Source organism: Chaetodon trifascialis, chromosome 21 (assembly GCF_039877785.1).
Source record: "Chaetodon trifascialis isolate fChaTrf1 chromosome 21, fChaTrf1.hap1, whole genome shotgun sequence".
Lineage (NCBI taxonomy): Eukaryota > Metazoa > Chordata > Actinopteri > Chaetodontiformes > Chaetodontidae > Chaetodon > Chaetodon trifascialis.
Genome location: NC_092076.1, coordinates 5,915,060 through 5,939,623, shown reverse-complemented (window position 1 = coordinate 5,939,623; position 24,564 = coordinate 5,915,060). Strand labels below are relative to the sequence as shown.

General features: G+C 48.2%; 1 protein-coding gene across 4 annotated transcripts; it reads left to right on the top strand.

Annotated features, from left to right (window-relative positions):
- Window positions 1-120: 120 nt before the first annotated feature.
- Window positions 121-24,518, top strand: sec24c (SEC24 homolog C, COPII coat complex component). Of its 4 annotated transcripts, XM_070991296.1 has the most exons (25): window positions 121-283; window positions 2,197-2,375; window positions 2,644-2,724; window positions 9,372-9,498; window positions 10,642-10,808; window positions 10,924-11,658; window positions 11,744-11,886; window positions 13,121-13,189; window positions 14,389-14,497; window positions 14,602-14,729; window positions 15,770-15,908; window positions 15,993-16,108; window positions 16,863-16,987; window positions 17,360-17,551; window positions 17,671-17,764; window positions 17,912-18,028; window positions 18,115-18,285; window positions 18,409-18,505; window positions 18,598-18,743; window positions 19,013-19,151; window positions 19,334-19,452; window positions 19,769-19,948; window positions 21,477-21,662; window positions 22,051-22,140; window positions 22,524-24,518. In XM_070991296.1, the coding sequence occupies exons 2-25, from the start codon at window positions 2,216-2,218 to the stop codon at window positions 22,662-22,664; spliced, it is 3,771 nt and encodes a 1,256-aa protein (XP_070847397.1). In that variant the 5' UTR covers window positions 121-283; window positions 2,197-2,215; the 3' UTR covers window positions 22,665-24,518. The 4 variants fall into 4 exon arrangements, with proteins under 4 accessions (XP_070847397.1, XP_070847399.1, XP_070847398.1 ...); XM_070991298.1 differs by lacking the exon at window positions 2,644-2,724 and having other exon boundaries at window positions 127-283; XM_070991297.1 differs by lacking the exon at window positions 13,121-13,189 and having other exon boundaries at window positions 127-283.
- The last annotated feature ends 46 nt before the right edge of the window (window positions 24,519-24,564 follow it).

Below are 24,564 nucleotides of genomic sequence, written 5' to 3'. Positions count from 1 at the left end.
TATTCATCGCATTAACATTGCTGACGTTGTTTTAAACGTCAATTGTTGATTTTGTAGTAAAGTTCAGTCGAGTACGTGAGCGTGAGGGGAAGTCGCTCTGCGGTGTCCGGATGTGGACGTGGCACAGCGCTGCAGCAGTTCCGCTGAATGTCCGCTTCTGATACCAAGAAGGGATTAGCGAGAAACACCCCGGGACGACATCGGCTTCACAGTTCGTCTGCCACCGGGTTTCACGGTTTTGTCCCGAACAGAGGATAGCCTTACTATTTACAACACTTGGGAGGTAGGTTTCGATTTGAAACCAGTTAACGTGTGACATCCCTGGCCGGCTTGACAGCGGAGCTTGGCTTTTGCTACGTTTGCTAATGCTAGCTAATGCTATGGTACGGCTAGCATTGCTCTGCGAAATAGCTGGCGGTTACTAGCCTAGCTAACGTTAGTAGGCTAACTCTCGCTAGCTCCGGTTGTGGCGATTTGGTCACAGCTGATTCAACCACTGCCCCTGTCATCATGTTTCAAGTAGTCTGGTTGCTAAACGTTAGCAAGTTAGCCTAGCCCCCATGACTTGGAAGTTTGTTTAATCAAAGATGCAGAGTACCTCTTCGCCCTACGGTCTAGACTCGTTACAGTTAGCCATATCAAGTGTTGACCGGGCTCTGTGTTTTTTAGGATTTGGTTGACATGTTGTCTTGCTAACGTAAGCTAGCTAGCGAGCTGATTGTAATGCGGCACTGAGGTTGTTCTCGTTAGCGCACTGCTACGCTCGCCAGCCTTCCTCGGCATCGCTGTTATTACTCTACCCCGGCGAAGCGTGCGGTTGGCTCTCCTGCCACTTATTTTCTATTAGCAAATATCACATTTTGAATAACTTGTGCAGTGTTTGCCTGAAATTGGTAACCCAGTTCCATGATTGTGCGACCTAGCCAGTGGAGCAGATGTGGGTCACTCAGTAGGCCCGACGTACTAAATAGCTGTACGGCACCAGCGATTGTGTTTCTCGTTGTGGCACCTGCACTGCTGAATTATTAAAAGGCCCCGCTCGTTTAGCTCGTGTTTGTCTGTTAGATGATACTCATCTCTCGGTCATATAAGTTGGGCTAGTCTCCAGAAGCCGAGTGAGAAAACAACGGCACTCGTGTACCTCTGTTAGCAAGGTTGAAGTTGACATGTGATACGCAGGAGTGTTGATGCTCATAAAGTTTACTGCCCCTCTACTTTACCTTCAGGAGGTCTTCTCATGAGTCGACTGGTGTGATCTGTAAACACTTCAACGTTACTAAGACGCATTCATGAGTCCTGCAGACGTTACACACTGTCTTCAGAGTATCAGGCATGACATCTCCCCCTCATAGATGACAGAGTTACGTTATTAGTTACTGTGGGTTCTGTCTTATTTCCCTCAAATGGTTGTAAATGTTTAAGTTTAATCTAGTTTAAGCTACTTTTGTGTAATCTTAGCTTTGTACTGTCTTCTATTTATTGTTTCTGTGTGTGTGTGTGTGTGTGTGTGTGTGTGTGTGTGTGTGTGTGTGTGTGTGTAAACGTAATGGTTAGAGACTAAGATGCAAGCTGAGGGTGAGGCCAAGGCAAACATATAAAGCTAATAAAGGTGTCCCTAACCAGGAAGTATTAACGTCATGAGAAAGTGTGACTGTAGAAACTTGCGGGATGAAGAGCTGTGCGGTTGAAAGTGTTTTTCATGCTTTTCCTGTTTGTGAGTTCAGGTGCAAAGTGCTGACAAACTCAGTCGGGGCCAATTTTGCCTTCTTAGTACTGCCTTCGATTCTCTCCATCTGTTGCTGGTGGAACACAGAAAAACTGTCCCATATGTTGAAGAACATTAAACTGAACTGCGCAGCGCTTTCCGAAATGAGAGAGTTAAAGTAAACATTCCTCCTAAGATCAGTTGTTTGTGTTTTTTGAGGTTCTGTCTTTCGTCCACGTCCTCCTCATGGAGTGATGTGTGGGCAGATTGTCTCTGCTCCTCCTGGAGAGACGTGCTGTACTTTCACGCTCAGAATTCAAGACCGTCACAACAGCCTTTATTGTTTCATAACCTTTGCATCTCTCAGGCTTTACACTCCAGGTGTTCTGCTATTAAAAACTCCGTTTAGAGCCTGGAAACAGGTTAAATAAGCTCAGACTTAAGTTGTGATGTTGAGTAATTTCTTCTGATTGTGTCCAAATTCCATCCAGATTTAGGGATGAACTAAAGATGAATGTAAACCAGCACACTCCAATGGCCTCTCCATATGGCCAGCCCCAGCCTGGCTACGGCCAGCACGGCTACGCACCCCTGGATGGGGGATACCCCGCACCCTACGCACCCTACAATGGCCCTGTCTCAGCCTACCAGCCCGGAGCTCCACCACAAGGTAAACTGCTTCTTCTGTACAAGTTTGCGTATGAGTGAGTTGAGGGAGAGACAGCAGGTCGGCTGTGATGCTCTTCACGTGTTCGAGCCATAACCTTGGGTTGTCCTTCTACCTGCTTCCGGCCGTGTGATTGTTCTTGTATGTGTGAGAGCAGCTCTGTGCATACTAATCTGAATCTTGACTGCCCTCTCATTTCTTCACGTCGCTTTTACACATTTCCCTACATCTCTCTGTATTTTTCGTCTTCCCCTGTTTTCTTGTATTACAGGTTATTCTCCTTTCACAAGCTTTCCCTCTAAGGCTGTGGCTGCCAACCCAGTCTCTGACCTCTCCTCTCCTCTTGACTTAGGTAACTGCCTCCTCTCTTGTTCTTGCTCATTTCACACTCCACATGCTCTGCAATCATCAAATCCTCTCTGTGCCTACATGCATTATTCTCGCAGCCATGACCCTTTCTCAATGTGCACTACAAAAAGACCTTTTCTAACACAAGTGATTGTTAAGCATAGCAGCCAGCCAGTTACTAACCTTTTCATTACTGTTTATCAGCAGAATTTTCAACATTTGTATCACCTAGAAATGTGAACGGCACTTTTAGTATGTGAAATAGATGTTCTAGATTCAATTTATCTTCTTTATGCTCACATATTTTGTTATTACAGTGTCAAGTAAGCAAGGGTTTGCTTGTGGACATCACTTTTTTCTCAAGTTATTCAGCTGACAATTTCTCATGTCTGCAATTTTAAAAACAGTAAGGTTAGCTAGATTTACTGACTTACCAGCAACAGCCTAAAATTGCCTGACATCTGGTGTTTATTTCCAGCCTCGATCAGAATACTGGTCCCATAAATTTAACTGACCCTCTTAGCTCACAGTCTTCGCTAGCCTGGTTTCAGTATGTCGTCTGTGCTCCTAACCCCAGAGGCAAAATGAGGCAATGTAATCGGTTAGCTTTAAAACGACAGTTACGTATGTAACTACGGTTCTATGAATCCTGGATGACCGCCAGAGGCGGTGCCTTAAGCACTGAATGACTCCGTCTCGCGCATGCGCAGGTCGAGAACCAATACCAACAAAGTCACCTGTGAGTGACCCCCTGACGACCCCGGACAGGCTATAACTTCCGGTGTCGTCAGAGGATCTGTTCCTGCAGAATCTTCTCGCGAAGCCACAAGGATTCTGAGTGACTGAACGCTCTGGCGGTCATCCAGGATTCATAGAACCGTAGTTACATACGTAACTGTCGTTCTATTTCATCCTTCCTGACCGCCAGAGGCGGTGCCTTAAGCACTGGATGACCAATACCAACAAAGTCACGAGGAATCCAAAATGCATACCTCATTGACTGTAAGCAGCAAAAGTGCTTGGTGACGCCCACGAGGCTGCGGCACATATCGCCTGCAGGGGAACCCCTCTCAGGGCAGCCCATGATGTGGAGACACTTCTCACAGAGTGGCATCTCACGCCAGCAGGCAGGGGACGACCACCTGCCTTATATGCGTGGCAAATGAGGTCCACAATCCAGTGAGACAGACGGTGTTTTGAGAGAGCGCAACCTTTCTTAGGACCACCAAAACACATAAATAGCTGGTCCGACTGGCGTATGCCCACAGTCCTGTCCACATAGGTTCTCAAAACCCGTACAGGATACAACAGTACCAACTTCTCGTCCCCTTCCCCTACTGGCGGGTCAAACAGAGCCAGCTGGATAGGTTGATTAAGGTGCGAGTTTGACAAAACCTTAGGCAAGAATGCAGGATTCGGCCATAAGGTGACCCCTGAACCGCCTGAGTTCCACCGCAGGCAAGAACTGCTGATTGACAAGGCATGAAGCTCACTAACACGTTCCGCCGAGCTCTTGGCAGTCGTGGGGGACGCAGTCTCAGAGCCCCCTTCAAGAAGATGGACACCAACCTGTGGCATCCCACCGTGTTGTTATCGACTGGAACATGTCGAGATGAAATGGCGGACACGTACACCTTCAGGGCAGAGGGGGACCAACCGCTATCCAGGAGAGACTGCAAGAATTCCAAAATAGTAGGCACAGAGCAGTGCACAGGGTCCTCATGCCTCCCTGACCACCAACCAGAGAACAGTCGCCACCTGTTCTCATACTGCACCCGGGTAGACTGCACCCTGGCGTTCAGAACAGTATTCTGGACGGTGCTTATGCACTCATTCAGCAGTGGATCGGGCCCTGCAGAGGCCAAACCCACAGCTGAAGACGGTGAGGGTTGGGATGCCACACCCGGCCCCCCAGATGAGACAGGAGGTCCTTCCTGTCGGGGAGGCGCCATGGTGGGCCGTGACAGAGCCTGTGCAGGAGAGGAAACCACGTGCGCCCTGGCCAGAAGGGGGCCACCAGCAGCAGTCTGTGGCCCCGCTGAAGAACCCTCTGCAGCGTTGCCATAATCAGAGGGACTGGCGGGAATGCGTACAGGAGAACCTCTGGCCATTCGTGTGCCAGGGCATCCTGCCCGAGAGGGCTGCTCTCCTCCATCCAGGAGAACCAGAGAGGACAGTGGGTAGTCTCTTCCAAGGCAAAGAGATCCATCTCTGCCCTGCCAAAGAGGCCTCAGATGTGGAGTACCACCTCCGGGTGAGGCCTCCACTCCCCTGGGGAAGGCTTGCAGCGGGAAAGGAAGTCCGCTACCTAGTTCCGCTTCCCCGGTAGATACATTGCCCCCAGGCTGGCTAGGCTGGGGGCTGCCCAAGTCAGGAGGCCCCAGGTCACCTGCAGCAACCGCATTGACCTGGTACTCTCTTGGTGATTTATTTGAGAAACAGTTGAGATGTTGTCTGACGGTACCAGCACATGCTTCCCCCTCAAATATGGGAGAAAGTGCTGGAGCGCCCGGTGCACAGCCCGCAGCTCTAGCACATTGACATGCTCCGTGCGGGCCTGAGCAGACCACCGCCCCTGAGCTGCTCTGTTCTGCCACACTGCACCCCACCCTGAGAGGGAAGCATCTGTTGTGACGGTCTCCCGACGAGCCGGAACAGAACCCATTCGCATGCCCTGTAACATGAAGGCCCTTTTCCTCCATGGAGACAGCGCAAGGAGGCAGTCCCATGACACCCTGATCTTCCTGTGCCTGTGCCACTTGGCATCCAAGTGAAAGCTGTTCAGCCACCGTTGAAGAGGGCGAAGTGACAACAAGCCCAGAGGAACAACGCTCGCGGCAGCTGTCAACTTGCCCAGGAGGCGTACATACTGCACGCAGGGCAACCACCTGCCCTGCCGGAAGAGGGGAAGGAGGCGGAGGATGTCTTCCACCCGCCGCAGTGATGGACAAGCCTTCATGGTTACAGAGTCTAGGGTCACACCGAGGAAGGTGATACTCTGGGAGGGGATCGGACAGCTCTTTTTGATGTTCACCCTGAGACCCAGCCGGGCTAGGTGAGCCAGAAGAGCAGCCGTATCCTGCACCACTTGAGACTGGGAAGGCGCACACACCAACCAGTCGTCTAGATATGGAAGGATCTTCATGCCACTCAACTGCAGGGGAGAGAGGGCTGCTGCCACACAGCGGGTGAACACCCGTGGGAAGAGGGAGAGGCCAAAGGGTAGCACCCTGAACTGAAAATGACGGCCTTGAAAGGCAAACCGAAGGAATTGCCTGTGGTGAGATATGATGGGAACATGAAAATAGGCATCCTTCAGGTCAATGGAAGTGAACCACTCCCCTTTGGCAACCACACGCAGAACCTCTGCCATGGTGAGCATGTGAAATGGCATGACCTTCAGAAATCTGTTGAGGCCCCTGAGATCGAGGATGGGGCGAGATCCGCCATCTTTCTTTTCCACCAGAAAGTACATCGAGTAGTATCCCCCGGGCTGTGACAGGGGATCTACCAGCTTGATGGCACCCTTGACCAGGAGGGCAGACAGCCCTTGGTCCAAGGCTACGGCTTTTGCCGGGTCACCCATGATGGTCATTTTGACCCGGCTGAAGGCAGGGGGCCGGCGTCGGAACTGCAGTTTGTACCCCTGGGCTAGGGTGGACACCACCCAGGGGTCCGAGGTGTAAGCAGCCCAATAACTGAGCTGCTGCTGGGAAAAGCAGCCGACGACCGGCCCAGGAACTTCAGTTCCTGGCCCCCCGGCCTTTGGAGGCTCTGGGGGGGCGCCAGTTAGCATCCAAGGCCCGAGGCTGACTAGAAGGCTGACAATCAGGGGCCCGAAGAGCCTGAGTTGCCCGCTGAGCGGGCTGCTGCACTGGCCGTTGCACTGGCCGCTGCGGCCTCTGGTAGCCATCAAATAAGCCTGTGGCTGAGAGCGGCGCTGCGCAGCTGCTGAAGAACTTCTAGGTCGAGCAGGGGGAGGCACGCTCCTGTGGAGACCTGAGAGCTGCTGTCTTGTCTGCCTGGCTTGGACTGTCCGCTCTAGTGCCTCTAAAGCGGCTGACCCTCTGAGAGCAGCGATTGAGCCAGCCAAACCTGGCAGCAAGCCTGAATCAGGGTGGACATCACACGCCCTAGCTCCCTGGTCATTAGGGCGAAAGCCTGCAGAGACGCATCGCTAAATTATGAGCTGATGTGTCCTGTGTAGTCTCCTGAAGGCAGGCTGAGAGGGCAAGCATGAGGTGTGACATCGAGTTACCGATGCGTCCCATACGAGCCGCTGCATCATACGCTTTGGAGAGCAAATCACCCGTGACACGGCACTGGGGTGAAGGACACCTCGCATTCACCCTCAGGGCCTCATCAGGAAAGACCATGAGTGCAGCCACCGTCGGCTCAACAGCTGGCATGTGGCCAAGGCCAACTTGGCTGCATCCTGCATGGCTGCCAGTGTTCAGCCATCAGATGTTGCATGAGAAAGAGCCTTGAATCTCTCCAACATGCATGCAACTCCTTCAGGTACTCCTCTGAAGGAGGCACAGTGAATGTGGCAGGGGCTGAACTGCGCCTGAAAAATGCGCTCACCAGAGTCGGTTGGGCTTGCGGCACGTCTAGCTGCAGGCGAGCCAAGGCCATGCGAATGATGGCCCCCATGGAGCTACCCTCTGAGCAACCACCTGAACTATGGGCCGAGGAACGAGAGCCCACTTCTGAGGGATGGAAGACGGTGTCATGAGAGACAGCGTCCGTCCCATATTCCCCAAATTCAGTGGCCGAAGCCGCTGTTGAGAGGATGTCATCCTCTGGACCCGACAAGGCCACAGGAGGGATGTTCCACCCCAGCCAGTCTTGCCGCCCTCAGTGCCCGGGGCATGAAGCTGCAGCTCATGCAGGGGTCCTCTGAAAGACCTTCCCTCAGGTGCTCGAGGCCAAGACATGAGGGGCAAAGGTCATTACCGTCCTCAGGCTGCAGAGGAGCCATACAGGCGGTACAGGAGTGAGAAGACATCATAATGGCGCTACCAATTATGAAGAACCACTCTCAAAAACAATGTATAACACAAATTAACACAGCAAGCACCGTTGCTAACTCCAACTCAAGAAGGGACGCTGTCGAAACAGTCCGATTAGCTCGAGCGAAAGCACTGCTGCTAACCATAACAAAACAGAACAACATACCTATGCTGGGAGAGGGAGCGAAAGCACAGCCGTCACCAACAGGTCGTTACTGACAAAGCAGGTACAACAAAGTTGCTACCAAATAATAAAGTTAGCTTAAGCGGACACACTGCTGCTAACTATAAGATAACAGAGCACACCTATGCTGGGAGAGGGAGCGAAAGCACAGCCGTCACCAACAGGTCGTTACTGACAAAGCAGGTACAACAAAGTTGCTACCAAATAATAAAGTTAGCTTAAGCGGACACACTGCTGCTAACTATAAGATAACAGAGCACACCTATGCTGGGAGAGGGAGCGAAAGCACAGCCGTCACCAACAGGTCGTTACTGACAAAGCAGGTACAACAAAGTTGCTACCAAATAATAAAGTTAGCTTAAGCGGACACACTGCTGCTAACTATAAGATAACAGAGCACACCTATACTGGGAGAGGGAGCGAAAGCACAGCCGTCACCAACAGGTCGGTACAGACAAAGCAGGTACAACAAAGTTGCTACCAAATAATAAAGTTAGCTCAGCGGATACACTGCTGCTAACTGTAAGAAAACAGAGCACACCTATGCTGGGAGAGGGAGCGAAGTCACAGCCGTCACCAACAGGTCGTTACTGACAAAGCAGGTACAACAAAAGTTGCTACCAAATAATAAAGTTAGCTTAAGCGGACACACTGCTGCTAACTGTAAGATAACAAAGCACACCTATGCTGGGAGAGGGAGCGAAAACACTGCCGTCACCAACAGGTCGGTACTGACAAAGCAGGTACAACAAAAGTTGCTGCCAAATAACAAAGTTAGCTCAAGCGGACACACTGCTGCTAACTGTAAGACAACAGATATGCTGGGAGAGGGAGCGAAAACACTGCCGTCACCAACAAAGTACACTATGCGCTGATTAGCGGTACCTTACCGGTCGAGTCCAACCGTGAGATGAGGCTGAAGAAAGGAGCGTCCGCGATGCCGGTGAGACAGCACACACCGCCTCCCGGAGGGACAGCTTGCCGCAGCCCTTGGAGGGCGAGCATCTCGCAGCTCCGACCAGCAAAGAGCGGTCACAAGGCTACCGGCGACAAGCGTCTAACTGTTAAGTACGGTGATAATTAGCTTAAAGCTAATGCTACGACCGTAGTATACCTGCGAAGCGAGAAGAAAAAAGGAACAGATCCTCTGACGACACCGGAAGTTATAGCCTGTCCGGGGTCGTCAGGGGGTCACTCACAGGTGACTTTGTTGGTATTGGTTCTCGACCTGCGCATGCGCGAGACGGAGTCATTCAGTGCTTAAGGCACCGCCTCTGGCGGTCAGGAAGGATGAAATAGAAATGTGTTTGGGCACCGCCGTGGCCTATAGCCATGTTTAGCTTGCTGCGCTAATCTCGTCACATTAGGAAGATTGATTTCAGGGTTGTTTGTGGTAGGGATGATTATGCCTTTTGCAGCTGTGTGTGTGTCTCATCTTTTGTCCCTGCATTTCAGGTCCTGCCAGGGGTCCTCCTGTCTCTGGAGCCCCACCAGTCTCAGCACACCAACCATATAATCAGTACAGTCACAGTCAAGGGGACATGCAGAATGGACCCCCACTTATGACTCAAGCGCCACCCAGGTAAATTACCTGTTGATTGTTTGTTCAGAGAGGTGTATTTAGGCCTTGGTTGGACTAGAATTACAGTTTTGCATGTGCATAAAAGTTTTGTTCTGCAGCTTTCATTTCACATTTCAGCTCTTTCAAGTGGGTGACAGAATCCATTTAAACACACCAAATAACTGCACCGAGGCTGTGTGAAACCTCAGGACTTGAGCTCCTTCAAGCAGACTGTCATGTGGTTAGATAGGAGTGAAAGTGGGCTCCAAACCAGCCAAAGCAAATTATGGAAAAACGCACTCAATGAGACGTGTGTTGAGCGACAGATTATGAATTGTAATAGACAGCAGTTGCTCAGGCTCGAAGCGCCCAGTGTAGAAAATTGATTAAGAGAGAAGTGGAGGTGCAGGCGCTGCTGATATTCAGTTTTCCTTTTTCTTTTAGCTCCAATACTGCAAATACTGCAGACAAGTACATCATGCTTGGATATTATTGTCCTGGCTGGAGCTGCTGCAGGAAACTCTAATGTCAGGATGAACAATGTTATCAAGGCTGCAGAATAGATGATTTACCTTTTCCACATGGATTTGTAATTGAAGCTCCAAGCTGTAGTTGAAATGCAGGTAGTTCAATAGCGTTGTCGTATTAACATTACATGCAGTATTACATGCAGCAGGTCAGTAATCAGATTTTTCCTCCATCCAGACAGCACCTTGGTGGCATGGCTTTCTTATTTTAACCGTATTAATGATAGAAGATGCTGCGTCAGTCAGGCCTGACTATTTTTGTGTGTATGTTTGTTGAAGGCAGACAGAGCGGAGCCTTCCCTCACAGCGTCACTGCATCTCAACTTTACAAATATGTTCAGCTGTGGAAATGGTCCTTTTTAGATTTCTAGACCGTCCTTTGTTCGTATCAGTTGTAGTCAGACTTTGGATGGAATAGAGAACCCGTTGCTATGTAATTTCTTTTTCTCATTCGGCTGCTCCGCCGCTACTTTCTCTCTTTGTCCTGCGTATGCTTTCATTTGAACAAGACGATCAGAGACCCAGTTACTCACATACATGACCAAGAAATGTGAATCTTCCTGAAGAAATCTGCCTACTATAGATGACTGAACGTGACTTTGTTACCTGGGTGCAATGAAAGATTTGTTTTTTCCAGGCCTGCTGTGTCTCAGCCATATAACCAGGGAGCTGTGAACCTGTCAGGGCCGCAACCTTCCTATCCCCAGCACTACGGGCCCCCACCCACGATGCAGCAGGTCACTAACCAGATGACTGGGATGCAGATCTCCTCAGGCCCACCAACCCCTGCAGGGCCAGGATATGGTAAATTTGGATGATTTATGCTAATGTGATTTACTCAGTGGTCTTAATGGTGAATGAACAAACATATCGTGTCGTGTCACAGACTGTATTTCTGTCTGTCACTCTCTCTCCACAGCTCCACCTCACAGCTCGCAACCACCTGCCAGTACCGCCTACTCAGCCGCACCTCCACCCTCTTACACCCACGCCCCTCCGCCCTCGTCCTCTGCCCCGACCCAGGCACCACCTCCCAGTGGTCCTGCAGCTTCTCAGCAATACTATGGAGGCCCGCCACCTCCTTCTCAACAGCCATTCAACTCTTCTCTCCCCCCTACCTCTCAACAGCAGTTCACCTCTTCAGCACCGCCACCTCCTTCTTCTCAGCAAAACTTTCCTCCCTCTTCTTACTCGGGTCCCGTGCCTCCACCCAGCCAAGCTCCTGCTCCCACAGTGTCCCAATCACAGCAGCCCTTCCCTCCGACCCAGCCCCCGTTCTCCTCGGCACCTCCACCTGTCAGCCAGCCTGCCTTTGTGTCCGGCCAGCCTCCCCCCGCCCAGGGCTCCTTCCCACCTAGAGCGCCCCCTCCTTCCTCTCAACCTGGATCTTTTCCTCCTCCTGGTCCTCCTCCAACCTCACTTGCCTCTGGCCAGTACCCAGGCCCCATGCCACCCCAACAGCAGCCCCCTCCATCCCAGCCATCCCCCTACCACTCAGGTCCCCCTCCTCCCAGCGCTCAGATGCCTCCCACTTCCATGGCCCAGAGCAACCACCTGCCTCCAGGACCGCAGGGCCCACCAGGCCCCCCTGGGCCCCTGCAGCAGCCTCCAGCTCAGCCCGGCATGCAGGGAGGATACCCTCCTCAGCAGAATGGTGAGAAGATGACCGCTAATTAGAAGCGACATGGATTTTAGTTTTTTTTTCCTCCATCACTAGAGTATTCTCCTGTGTTCTTCAGGTGCGTTTGGGCAGGTGAGAGGCCCTCAGCCTGGATACGCAGGCCCTTATCCCGCACAACCAAACTATGGAGCCCCTCCACCAGCGCCGGCTCCTGCTCCCCCTGCACAGAAAAGACTTGACCCAGATGCCATTCCTAGCCCGGTGAGCACATGCAAACACACACACACTTGTCAAAGCCAAATTCCCTAGTTTAGGACACAAAACGCATGCTGATTATTGATCTCTGGCCATTTCTGTTTTGACTTCAGTGACTTTGCAGGATTTGCACACTCAGCTGCTACTTTATTAGGTGCACCTGTGCAGTCTAATGCAGTCCAAAGCAACTGCTCTGCCATAAAGTCTACTGTCATGACACCTATAGCGTTTTCAAATTTAGCATTGGGGACATAGTAGTGGTGGAGTTCTGAACTGCATTATATTCAGAGGTGTTTCTAATATTCTGACCCCCTCATGTATGAGGGGGTCAGAATGTAGTTCAGTAAACACCACCTATGATTTTGACCTAAACCTGTAATTGAATTTGCACATCTCTGCCAAAGTCAACGAAAGCTGAACGTTATAAAATTCATAAGGATAGAAGTCATGGCAGAGCTGTTCTGTTAAACTCCATTAGATTGTACAGCTCTGTCTAATAAAGTGACTGAGTGTGCATGATTTTGAATGTGCCACTTAGGGCTTGGAAATAATTCTGTATTATTAAACTCCATCCTTTATACTGAACTGGATTTCTTATGATGTTATCATAATGTAATATCATGATCACCAGTTCTGTCATCTAAATGTATGATACCGAGCATTTAGAGTTCATTCTTGATTAAGTGTAATATTTTTGTGAATATCATTATCATATATTCCCTGTTTTACTGCAGTATTGCAGTTGCCTTTAATATTCAGTCCAGTGAGAATCATGTGTCTATAACTGGGTAATGTTTACACTCTCATGTGATGTGGGACCGTAATGTTGTCTATTGTTGTCGACATAATGCTGATCTCTTAAACATTAACCTCAACCTGGAACATCACATTCACTACTGGACATCATCATATATATTGATGTATTGATTATTGAAAATGCCTCCTATGATTATCTTGATATTGCCTTTGTGAGCTTCCGTAGCCTTCTTCGCTTAGCTGCTTAGCATGTGTGCTAGGCTAGGGGTAAATTAGTCTTCTCGTGCTTGACCGTCATAGTCTTCAGTACCACTAATCTATAATCAATCCTACTGATCAGTGTCTGAATAACAGTGCTGCCTGCTCCTCAGTGTAGTGTCACTGAGTTTTCTCTTCTCACACTCCTTTTTGTATTTTCACTCTTTGTATTTATTTATTTTGTCCTGTTTTGCACAATTTGCTGGACAAACTTTTGAATGTAAAGCAAGCGTCTGACATGCCGGCTGTGCAGAAATCAAGACATAGAATAGATCCAGACGCTATCCCCAGCCCAGTAAGTTTCCTGTGTGCCTGCCTTCTCCTCTGCTTCACCCTGTCATCTCCGCCTGCTTGTACTAACCCACAGCTTCCACCTCCTCCTCCTTCTCCTCTAACCCCTAAAAGTCCAAGATAGTCACAATGTGAGAGATGTGCTCCTGGTGGAAATAAGAAAAGTGGAAATGACATTGCTGAAAGGCGTGATAGTAGTAGTTTGCCGTTTCGGTAGTAATGGGTATTTGCTTTCTGGCAAAGAGTAAGATGAGAAGATCGATGTCACTCACATCCCTGTGCACTAAATATGAAGCGACTGCCGGCAGCCAGCTAAATTAGCTTAGCATAAAGACTGGAAACAGGGGGAAACACCTAGCCTGGCTTTGTCAAAATGGTAACAGTCTGCTAACCAGCACCTCTGGAGCACACTGATGAACATGTTTGCTAAGCGTAAAAGCTGACAAATCAGCGGTGAGCTTGTAACTTCCCAAAGTCTCTGCTAGCCTCCTTCAGCTGGTTGTGTGTTATTAATCTTCTCATCTAAATCTTAGCAAGAATGCCAATAAGCTTATTTCTCTAACTGTTCCTTTAAGTATCCTATTCATGTGTAAGAGGCTGTCAGGAGGATTCACTTTAAATAAAAGTCATATTAATGTGGCCTTTCTCAGAGAAGTAATAATATTGATAAGATATGTCTCCATGTAAAGTAAACTCCCCATCACATGCATCCCACACCCCCGTGTTGGTTGTCCCTGCTGCCTCACTCCCACGTCACTGTTCATGTGTGTTTGATCGGGACTTCGAAGCAGCTTGTGTTAGTTTCGATAACTTGAGAGCACTTTAGTTTTTAGGGTCACCAGACTCTGACAGACACCCCCTCCAAACCTCTCCTCTGAGCTGTGCATGCTCGCCTGCAGTGTTTTCACTCACCCACAATCCCTTGCATTAATGGCATGCCTTGATGAATTCTGCTTTTTTTCCTATGGGTGGTCGTTTAGCTTTGTTGTTAAGTCCAATATCATATTTGTGAGTGTAAGCAAGCTCCTTCAGCATGAGTCTGTACCGTACGTCTCCTGGCTTGACTCTGACATTTTTTCCACAGATGTTGGTGGGTTTTCAGTGTGTGTTTAGTAGTCGCAGGTGTGTCATGTGCACTTGTGTGTTTGTGCTGTAAACGTGTATGAAAATTGTGATGCATTTGTCCCCCTCCCTGCCTCTTAGATCCAGGTAATAGAGGATGACAAGGCTAAGACCACTGAGCCATTTACCACAGGGGTCAGAGGTCAGGCCCCACCGCTGGTCACTACCAACTTCCAGGTCAAAGACCAAGGTGGGTTCTGCTTCCCGTGAACACATTCGTATGTGGCATCTCTCCGTCTAAGAAATATTTGTGGACCATGTAGAGATTAACGGAGAGTCTGTGTCTGTCTTCAGGGAATGCCAGTCCCAGGTTTGTCCGCTGTACGGCCTACAATATGCCTTGTACAGCCGATATGGCCAAGCAGTCTCAGGTGCCACTGGCCGCCGTCATCAAGCCCCTCGCCACGCTGCCGCCAGATGAGGTGAGCGATTCCCTTCCTCTTTCCGCTGTCTCTGCTGTATTATAAATTTAGTGAGCCCTATTTAGATTAGGCTCTTATGATGAGCTGTTACTGCAATGCACACTGTTAGGGGGGAAAAGGCAGACGAGATTAATTTTTGACCTCATGCAGGATGCTGTAGGTTGACAGTCAAAAGATTTTGGGCTCAGCGTCTGTTCTCTTTGGTTTGTATGTCCACAAACATTCTTTTAGTCATTTATCAAGCAGAAATGACAAACATGCACTGTTTCAGCTTCTCAAATGTGAGAATTTGGTGCTTTTCCTCATCTCCTATGTAAATCTCCACTCACACAGGTCTAATACTGCCTTCGTCTCTGATCTTAATCCCATGCAAATCTACCGTGTGTGTAATTTCTAAAGTAAAAATTCCACTGCGAATTACAAATCATATTTCAAACACAGAGTCTGCCTGAGCCTCGACCTCAGATCCACGACATAATGTCAGTAAATCAAGTAAAATACTGACTTCACTTCATGCACCGCACAAAACACAGATGTTGGGGCTTATGTCTAAATCACGAGGTCCTCTGGTAATACTAGTCCCGTGTGAACAGGGCTGAGTGTTTTTACATTTCATAAACCAAATGATAATCGAGGAAATAATTGGCAGAATGATTCATAGTTGCATCCCTGCAGGTTTTTTGATTTTCATGACACCCAAAACCTGGTTTGAAAAAGATTAGTTTTCAGGGCCGTGCCTGATACGTAGTTGTTATCACAGGATGCCTGTAATGTCAGAGGGATAATCTGTCTCAAAATCACAGAGGGGGGAGCAGATGCATGACCTTGTTTCATGCACCCACAACATGTGTAACCATATCCATTTGGACTAGTTTTACATTGCATCATTTTGGCAGGAATACAGTTTCTCATAAAAGAGTTTGGAAATATTTACCGATGCTGACATCACATCCTGTGTCAGTAGCTGCATCCCTTAGCTACCCTCGTAGCTCAATCGCGTGTATCAGCTTGCTTACTTCTTTCGCTGCATCTCTTCTCAGAGCCCTCCGTACCTTGTGGACCACGGTGAGGGTGGTCCAATCCGCTGCAACCGCTGCAAGGCCTACATGTGTCCGTACATGCAGTTCATAGAGGGAGGTCGCCGCTTCCAGTGTGGGTTTTGCAGCTGTGTCACAGAGGGTGAGTTTGTGTCCGTGTTCGTGTATTTCAGCATGTTTTTCTAAACCGAGCTGACTGTGCTGATTTTGTCCTTTTTCCCCACAGTGCCTCCACATTACTTCCAGCATCTGGACCACACTGGTAAGAGGGTCGACTGCTATGACAGACCGGAGCTTTCGCTTGGCAGCTACGAGTTCCTGGCCACTGTTGACTACTGTAAGGTGAGTCCCTGGATCGAAAGGGTTCCTTTGTGCAGGAAGCAAACTTCATGCTTGTTGCACTCATCATTTTGCAGTATTGTAAGTCAGGAACCAGATGAATGTATGCAGGTACAGATGTTCACAGATATATCAATGCTACACCATCACATCTCATCTCTGAAACGTTGTAGCCTGTTTACATTTTTCCGTCGCTCACGTCACGTCGCATCCTTCATTGTCCTGTTTGGCTGTACGTCTGTCTAATTGTGTCCAGAAGTGTTTTGGTTTGCGCCTGCGAGAAACTGGGAAAACGAAAATGAACTGAGAGATGGTGATGCCAGGCTAATGGTGTTGTCATGGTCCTCCAAATTCCAAATTATAGAGTGTGAAACTGATCTTTTACCCTTGAATGATGACGTAATTCTCTGGAATGGAAGCTTGTTTCATTCATTTCATCACAGGTCAGAATCGAATGATAATGACAAAGCCATCAGCCACAAGCTACAAAAATGAGGCAGTCAGTTATTATTCTTTGGATAATAAATAAAAGCAGAGCCTGCAGGCTCCTGTCTCTCGGTGGAACTGGTTTGGTCTGTATTTTGTTTCATGGGCGTCAGTTTGGAAATGATTGAGTGCAGAGCAGCTAACAATACGTTGTGTTATCTGTGATCCTGATGGGTACTGGATTGATTTTGATACTACACCACCCTGATTTCCGTTTCTTTTCCGTGATCCTACTCCAATCGTAATTTCATACTGTTTGTTTCTCCAACAGAACAACAAGCTTCCTCAGCCTCCAGCCTTCATCTTCCTTATCGATGTGTCCTACAACGCTGTGAAGAGCGGCATGGTCAACATCGTCTGCCAGGAGCTCAAGACCCTCCTAGACTATCTGCCCAGGTACTCAAACACATGCACACACAAGCAAGCACTATGTGTTGAGCAACTAGGACTGCAACAAAGCAGGGATCAGTTACATATTTCTGAATGTGAATCTGAATAAAAGGAACCAGTGAAGGAGAGAGGTGGAGCGGACAAGGAAAGACTAGGCTATGACAGGAAGAAAAGAAGCATGTAGCAAGGAGGGAAAATGAGCATGAAGTGAGGAGATAAAGAGGAAAGAAGGAAGCAAAGAGAGTCTGAAAAGAAGGAAGCGGGGGGGGGGACATTATTTCCTCTTAAAAGCAAGGAAATGTTAGTTTGTACGCTCATCTGCAGCTCATGTCGGGATCTGCAAACTTCTCCCATTTCATCGTCTGTCTGTGCATTCAGGGAGAACCCGGAAATGGACTCTGTGGTGCGGGTGGGTTTTGTCACCTACAACAAGGTTTTGCACTTCTACAACGTCAAGTCGAGCCTGGCCCAGCCGCAGATGCTGGTGGTGTCGGACGTATCAGACATGTTTGTACCCCTGCTGGATGGTTTCCTCGTCAACGTCAATGAGAGCCGGCTAGTTATCGAGAGGTAAACCGGACACACACACACACACACACACACACACACACACACGTTAACAAATACAGGAGGTGTGTGTGGACAGAGTGTTTGATCTGGATCAATGATGCGCTGTCTGTGTTGTCCAGTTTGCTGGACCAGATCCCAGAGATGTTTGCAGACACCAGAGAGACAGAGACGGTCTTTGGACCTGTCATCCAGGCAGGACTGGAGGCACTCAAGGTAAACCAGTGTTATTATAGTTTTAGATTTTTTCATCAGTTTTTATTTTTATTTCAGTTCAGTTTAGTTTGACCTGACCTTAACACAGCCGGACGCGCGACGCTGAGTTTGACGTGCCTGATGATTTGCTGTGTGTCACTTTCTCAGGCTGCAGACTGCGCAGGGAAGCTGTTTGTGTTTCACACCTCGCTGCCCATCGCGGAGGCTCCTGGAAAACTGAAGAACAGAGAAGACAAGAAGCTGATTGGGACAGATAAGGAGAAGGTAAACACCAGCGATTGTCAGTGTGTGTTGTCGTAGCAGCTCTTGAGACTCCACGCTGACTCTCCTTCTTCTCCTGTTGTCCTCAGTCTCTGTTTCAGCCCCAGGTGGGTTTCTACAACACCCTGGCCAAGGAGTGTGTCACTCAGGGCTGCTGTGTGGATCTCTTCCTCTTCCCTAACCAGTACGTGGACGTCGCCACGTTAGGGGTGGTTCCCGTCGCCACTGGAGGTTCCGTCTACAAGTACACCTACTTCCAAGTGAGAGGAAGGCGCTGGCATTTCTCTTCAGTGTTGTTTGCTCTGATGGCTTTTTGTTGAAACGCCAGATGGATCACTTCCACAGTGTCACGTGTAACTTTTGGTTTGTGTTCTGTATCCCAGGCTCAGTCGGACAAGGAGCGATTCTTGAATGACCTGAGGCGAGACGTTCAGAAACTAGTAGGGTTTGATGCCGTCATGAGAGTGCGAACCAGCACAGGTGAGGCTCCCCCATTAAAACAAACCAGTCCATGTCTGAGAGATGTGACAACTGACTCTTCCGCCTCTGTCGTCACCCTCCCCGCTCCTCAGGTATCCGAGCGACAGACTTCTTCGGCTCCTTCTTCATGAGCAACACCACTGACGTGGAGCTAGCAGGCCTGGACTGCGACAAGGCCATCACTGTGGAGTTCAAGCACGATGACAAGCTCAGCGAGGAGACGGGGGCACTCATGCAGGTGTGCAACAAAAGGGACCACATTTCACTTACAGCTTTACCTTCAATTACTTCCAATCCTGAGCGATCAGGAGTCAGATTACAGCAGCTTCTCATATCCTAATAGGTGCCGTAGTCGACTGCAGTCACCTAATGTGGCATCAAATCTGATTCATGTTTGACATCTACAAGGAAAAATCACACAAGATGTCTCTGAATGCATTGATATATTTTGTAAAACCTGAAAGTGAGCACTTCCTAAACCAGTTCACCTCGTGTGTTTCCCCGCAGTGCGCCGTGCTGTACACCAGCTGCAGCGGCCAAAGGCGCCTCCGCATCCACAACATGGCCGTCAACTGCTGCTCTCAGCTGGCTGATCTCTACCGCAACTGTGAGACCGACACCATCATCAACTTCTTCTCCAAATACGGTGAGGAGCTTTGTTATTCAGTGTCAGTACGACTGGGGCCGGAGGAGCGCGGACGATACGAATGTACACATCTATCAGCCACCTGTTTCATGATGTTAGCTCCTGATGGTTGATCTATTAGCTGATGCTGTTACAGTTGACATGTTTGTATATCTATATGCGTGTGTCTCTGTGTGTTGCAGCTTTCCGTGGCGTCCTCAGCAACCCCACCAAGGCTGTGAGGGACACTCTGGTCAACCAGTGCGCTCAGATTCTGGCGTGCTACCGAAAGAACTGTGCAAGCCCCTCGTCAGCTGGTCAGGTACTGAATCTCTGAGCGTAATGTGTGTGTACCCAGCAGACATGGCTTCCACCATCACTTAGAGGAATTCCTGGTGTTAAACAAAGAACACTTTCAACATTTGGAGCCCATTTGGATCACGTTAAATGTCAGATTTATAAGACTGATGGTTTGTTTTACTGAAACAAATAAATTCAGGGCGCATCCCACAACTAATACAAATACCAGTACAAGTATCTCAGTGTCTCAGATGAAGTTATGAAATTCTGTCTTTACACATATTTGCACATCATTAAGTGTCTTTAAGTATTTGCATCCTCGTGTGTGTGTTTTCCAGCTGATCCTTCCGGAGTGCATGAAGCTGCTGCCGGTTTACCTGAACTGCGTGCTGAAGAGCGACGTGCTGCTGCCAGGAGCCGACGTGTCATTGGACGACCGGGCGTACCTGAGGCAGCTGATCAGCTGCATGGACGTCGCAGAGAGCCACGTCTTCTTCTACCCCCACCTGCTGCCGCTGGTGAGACCACACCCACAAACAGCAACACAAAGCAGACTTTCTGAGGGTGCAAGTCAGCGTCACGGACAAATGGGAGAAAATCCGGTCAGATCTGTGTTTGTGGGCGCTGCTTTGCCATGTTTTTGTGTCCAAGTGACTGATGGGGACAATTTTTGAAATAAGTCCAGTATTGAGTGAGAAACAGAGGGTAATTTAACCCCTCTGGACGTTTGTCTGTCTGTGTACGTCCGCTAAAAGTGTTTGTTTTTGCCAATGACGGGCTCAGATTGTTATTCTAAATGTATGACAACGTCGTGGAAAGGACCCCACAGAGATGGACGTTTTCTGTTAAACCACAAACAGCCATTTGTATCGCGCTCGCCAAAGCCACCAGACTCCATTTACAGAAACAGTAATTTTATCATCGTAAAACATCCAAACCTGACAGGGTGGGTGGAATGTCAAGCGTACTCACTGAACCCTGGCAAACTTAAAATATCACCTGTGTGAAAAGGGGGGTTTTACACAGGCGGAGGCATTTGTGTGATCATCAAAGAGGCCAGACTCATATTTAATATGCAGTTTCATTACAATAAGTGTTTGCTGCTCTCTTACTCAATATGATAATAGCCTGTGTGTTTTTAATAATACTGTTTCATCAAACCAGAATAAATCTGCATAATCACGCACTCATGGAACAAAGAAGCAGACGCAGTGCTTTTTGTGATGACGATGATTATTTTGAACTTCCCCAATCACTATTTTTATCACATGTGTGTAATCTTCTCATGCAGAGTCTGCAGCATTGTGCGCCTCAGCCCTGTTAGAACGGGAATGGGCTCTTGCATGTATTATTCACTTAACCAACACGTTCAGTGACTCCTGAATTGTAGTGTGAAGTTTGTAAACAAAAACTACGACTTAATATGTGCGTCGGCAACCTTTTTTGACTAAAACGAGATGATGACGAGACTGTGTCCAAGTCATTAAACACAGACTGTGACGAACAGCAGGCAGTATTAATGAACGAAGAGATGAAGAGATGATGAGACTAAAATGTAGTTTAGAAAATAAAACTTTGCAAAAATCTCTTTTATATTTTTATTTTAGACATCTTATTGTTGCAGCTAAAACCTACAAGCTTTGCACACGCTAGTGTTCAAACTGTGAAGGAGAGAAAATACCATTTGAAGGTCTTTTATAGGTTTTTATACAAACAGTTTGCCCTTTTATTGATTTCTAGATTGCAGATCTTGAATAGCACCTTTTTGAGCTGCAGTGCTGGGGACAGGAAGCCTTTCTCTTTTTTTTAACAGCTGCTCTTTTTCCTTCTTACACATTCTAGTCTTTAACAACACAATATTTACCAATATTAGGAACAGACAGGCGAAAGGATGTGCTGCAGCTGCGTGCTGTTCCTCAAATTAAGCAGTAGTCATGTTAGCCGGGGTGGAAATGAAGTTATTTCGCTGAAAGCGCTGTTAGGTCAGCAGCAGTCGACGCCGACATTCATCGTAATTAATATTGCTTCTTCTCTTCGACTCTCCAGATGAAGTTGGAAAGCGGGTCGTTGCCGGTGGCGGTGAGGGACTCGGAGGAGAGGCTGTCTAAAGGCGGAGTTTACCTCCTGGAGACGGGTCTCCACCTCTTCCTGTGGGTGGGAGCCAGCGTTCAGCAGGAGCTGCTGCTCAACATCTTCGGCACGCCGAGCTTCAGCCAGATAGACCCGAGCATGGTGAGAGGAGGCAGATCTGCTTTCATGTTGTGTTTGTTGACCTCATCCGTGAGCAGTGAGCTGCACCTGAAGAGCTCCTGTCCAGTTTTACTCAGGGTTTATTCCCCGAACAGCTTCTGCTGTCTCGCCTTCTTCGGCGTGATGTAGAAATGGAGGCCGTTTCCAGTTTCTTTCTGTACGCTTTATCAATTAGTGATGTGGTGAAATAGATAGAAAACAGTTTTTTAATAAAGTATGACATTTAATCATAGACATCATTTAGAACAAAGCATCAAACTCCATAGTCTCTCAACTTGTCCATTAAACGCTGCAGCAAGAGGGCGACACTTGTTTAATTACCAATAGCTGTCAGTGTGTGTGTAATTTATGAATGTCTCTGCCGTTTCAGACAAGCCTGCCCGTACTGGACAACCCCTTCTCTCAGAGACTCAGAGAGATCATCGACTCCTTCAGAGCTCAGCGATCGCGATACATGAAGGTGAGCTTTCTCTTTTCTGTGTTACTCTCTCGCGTCATGGTCGGTAATGTGATCGCATCTGGAGGCAGTCTGCCTCTCAACTGGCTGTAAATGCTACATGCTGGCTTCTGTACACAACATGACATTGATAGAGATATTTGTTTTTAGCCAACATAACATATATGTAGAATTTAGAGAGCTAGTAAGCGAAGGCTGACGTGCTTCTAATTAGACTGTATTATCTGTTATTAATGAATGGGAAATCAATGGTATACACTAAGAAGTGTGTGTGCTGCATTCACCTGCCTGATCTGCTGCTAACAAGGCAGTGTGGTCACTGATACCAGCCCTCCCCCTTCACGCACCCTCCTCCTCCTCACACTCCTCTCTCCTCCTGTGTGCAGCTGATGGTGGTGAAACAGGAAGACAGGACCGAGCTGATCTTCAGGCACTTCCTGGTCGAGGACAAGAGCGCCAGCGGGGGAGCGTCGTACGTGGACTTCTTGTGTCACATGCACAAGGAGATCCGCCAGCTTCTCAGCTAGGCCCGCAAACCCCCACCTCACCTGTATGCCCCCCCCCCCCCTTCACCGTTCCTCGTGAAAGAAAGCGCTTTATCTTTTTTTCTTCTTTTTTTTTTAAAAAAAACCTAATAAACTAAAGCTCTCCTCGCTGTCTGTCAGCTGAGCGTCACACATCAGCTGGCAGATCTTGTTGTGTGTGTGTGTGTGTGTTAGTTCAAGTGTGTGTGTGTGTGTGTGTGTGTGAGAGAGTCTGATGTTAATAGAGCTTTACTCTGCCTCAAATCTACTGCTCCAACACAGCAGGAGCAAAATAACTGACGAGGGAGGGTAATGTATATACACAAGTGAACAATTATGTATGCAACAGAGTGAGTGAGTGTGGGAGGCGGCTGATGTTGACTGTAGTCGGTGAACTGTCTGTATTATTAGCACTGAAAGGCTGTTTTGGGTGAATGAATGACCCTCGGATAGCAAACACTTTTTATATAATTGAGTCCCAATAGAGTGAAGGACATCTACATACCAAGACATAAATGGAATTAAAGAAATGCTGTTTCTCTTTCTGTCGCTTCTCTCCTTTAATCATGGCCTTAGTACCCCCCCCCCCCCCCCCCCCCATGCTGCTCCAATCATCCATGATGTGTGTGCGTGTTTCCAGATGTGAGAGGACTAGTCGCCCAATGCCCGTTTCTTATTTCCCAGTGTGTCTGCAGGTGTGGGCATCTGAATTTAAGCCTAGTGTTAAAGCTCAGACTGGGGCCTGATGGCGTTTCAGCGTCTTGAAATGTAAAATCTGGGTTTCATGTCCACATGTGACCTGAAAATAAAGGTGCGCAGGGCTGCTGCGGCTCATTACAGTAACTGGTATGATCCAGATTTGTTTAAATCAGCTCCAGTTGAGTTTTTGTTATTGATGCAAACATCAGGCTCGGCCGTTCGGTCACTGATGAACCAGATGTTTAGGACGCTTTCATTAGTTCAAAGTCTATGCAGCAAAGGGAAAGACCAGACACAAAATACAAGAACAAAAGAAAAAAGAAATGAATGACAGGTGTGAACTTTTGATCTCTGCATCACAGCGATGGGAAACCCTCTCCATCATCAGTCTCTGTGGATGGTTCTGCCTGTGGAGGCTTAGTGCTGCAGACTTTATATTCATCAAAAGTTTTGATGTACAAAAAAAAAGGCGATTTCCAGCAGACACATGAGCACAGAGTGACAGCGGATTAATGGACATCAGTTGACGTTTGCAGATTTTGAGTTGTCGCCGCACTGACAGTGTTCAGTGTGTAAATAAAATATATAATCTGTACAGAATTAATAGAACATAACAATTTTAAAGACCCTGCCTGAGCAGCTGTGGTTTGTTGATGGTTGGTTTCTCTGTCACAAATAGCCGAAATATAAAATCACGGCTTTTACTGGAGAGAGGAAGACGCCTCGACTGGCTTTTTGATATGTGTGTGTGTGTGTGTGAGAGAGAGAGAGCAAGAGAGGGGTATGAGAGTGTGTGTGGGTGTGTGTGTGTGAGAGAATGTGGGTCGGTCCTGGTGAATTTCTCCTGAGGAACAGAGGGATCAGCCAACACACACACACACACACACACACACACACACACACACACACACACACACACACACACTCCCGTGAGATTAAATTCAGTCGTCTTCGTTGATCACTTTCTGTTCCTTTTTTAACAATGTGACTGTGTTTGTTTGGTGTGTGTGCAGCCCTCTGTTCCCTCTTTATGTTCACTGACCTTGATTGGCCCACCGTCTTGACTGTAATCTTAATTTCTGTTCCTTTTTTTTTTCTTTGATTTTTTTTTCATTGCCTCTTGGGACTGCTAATAAAATGATTGTTGAAAGTGAAATTACACCTCGGGGCTTTCTTTTCTCTGGTGGTTTGGGCTTATTATTAT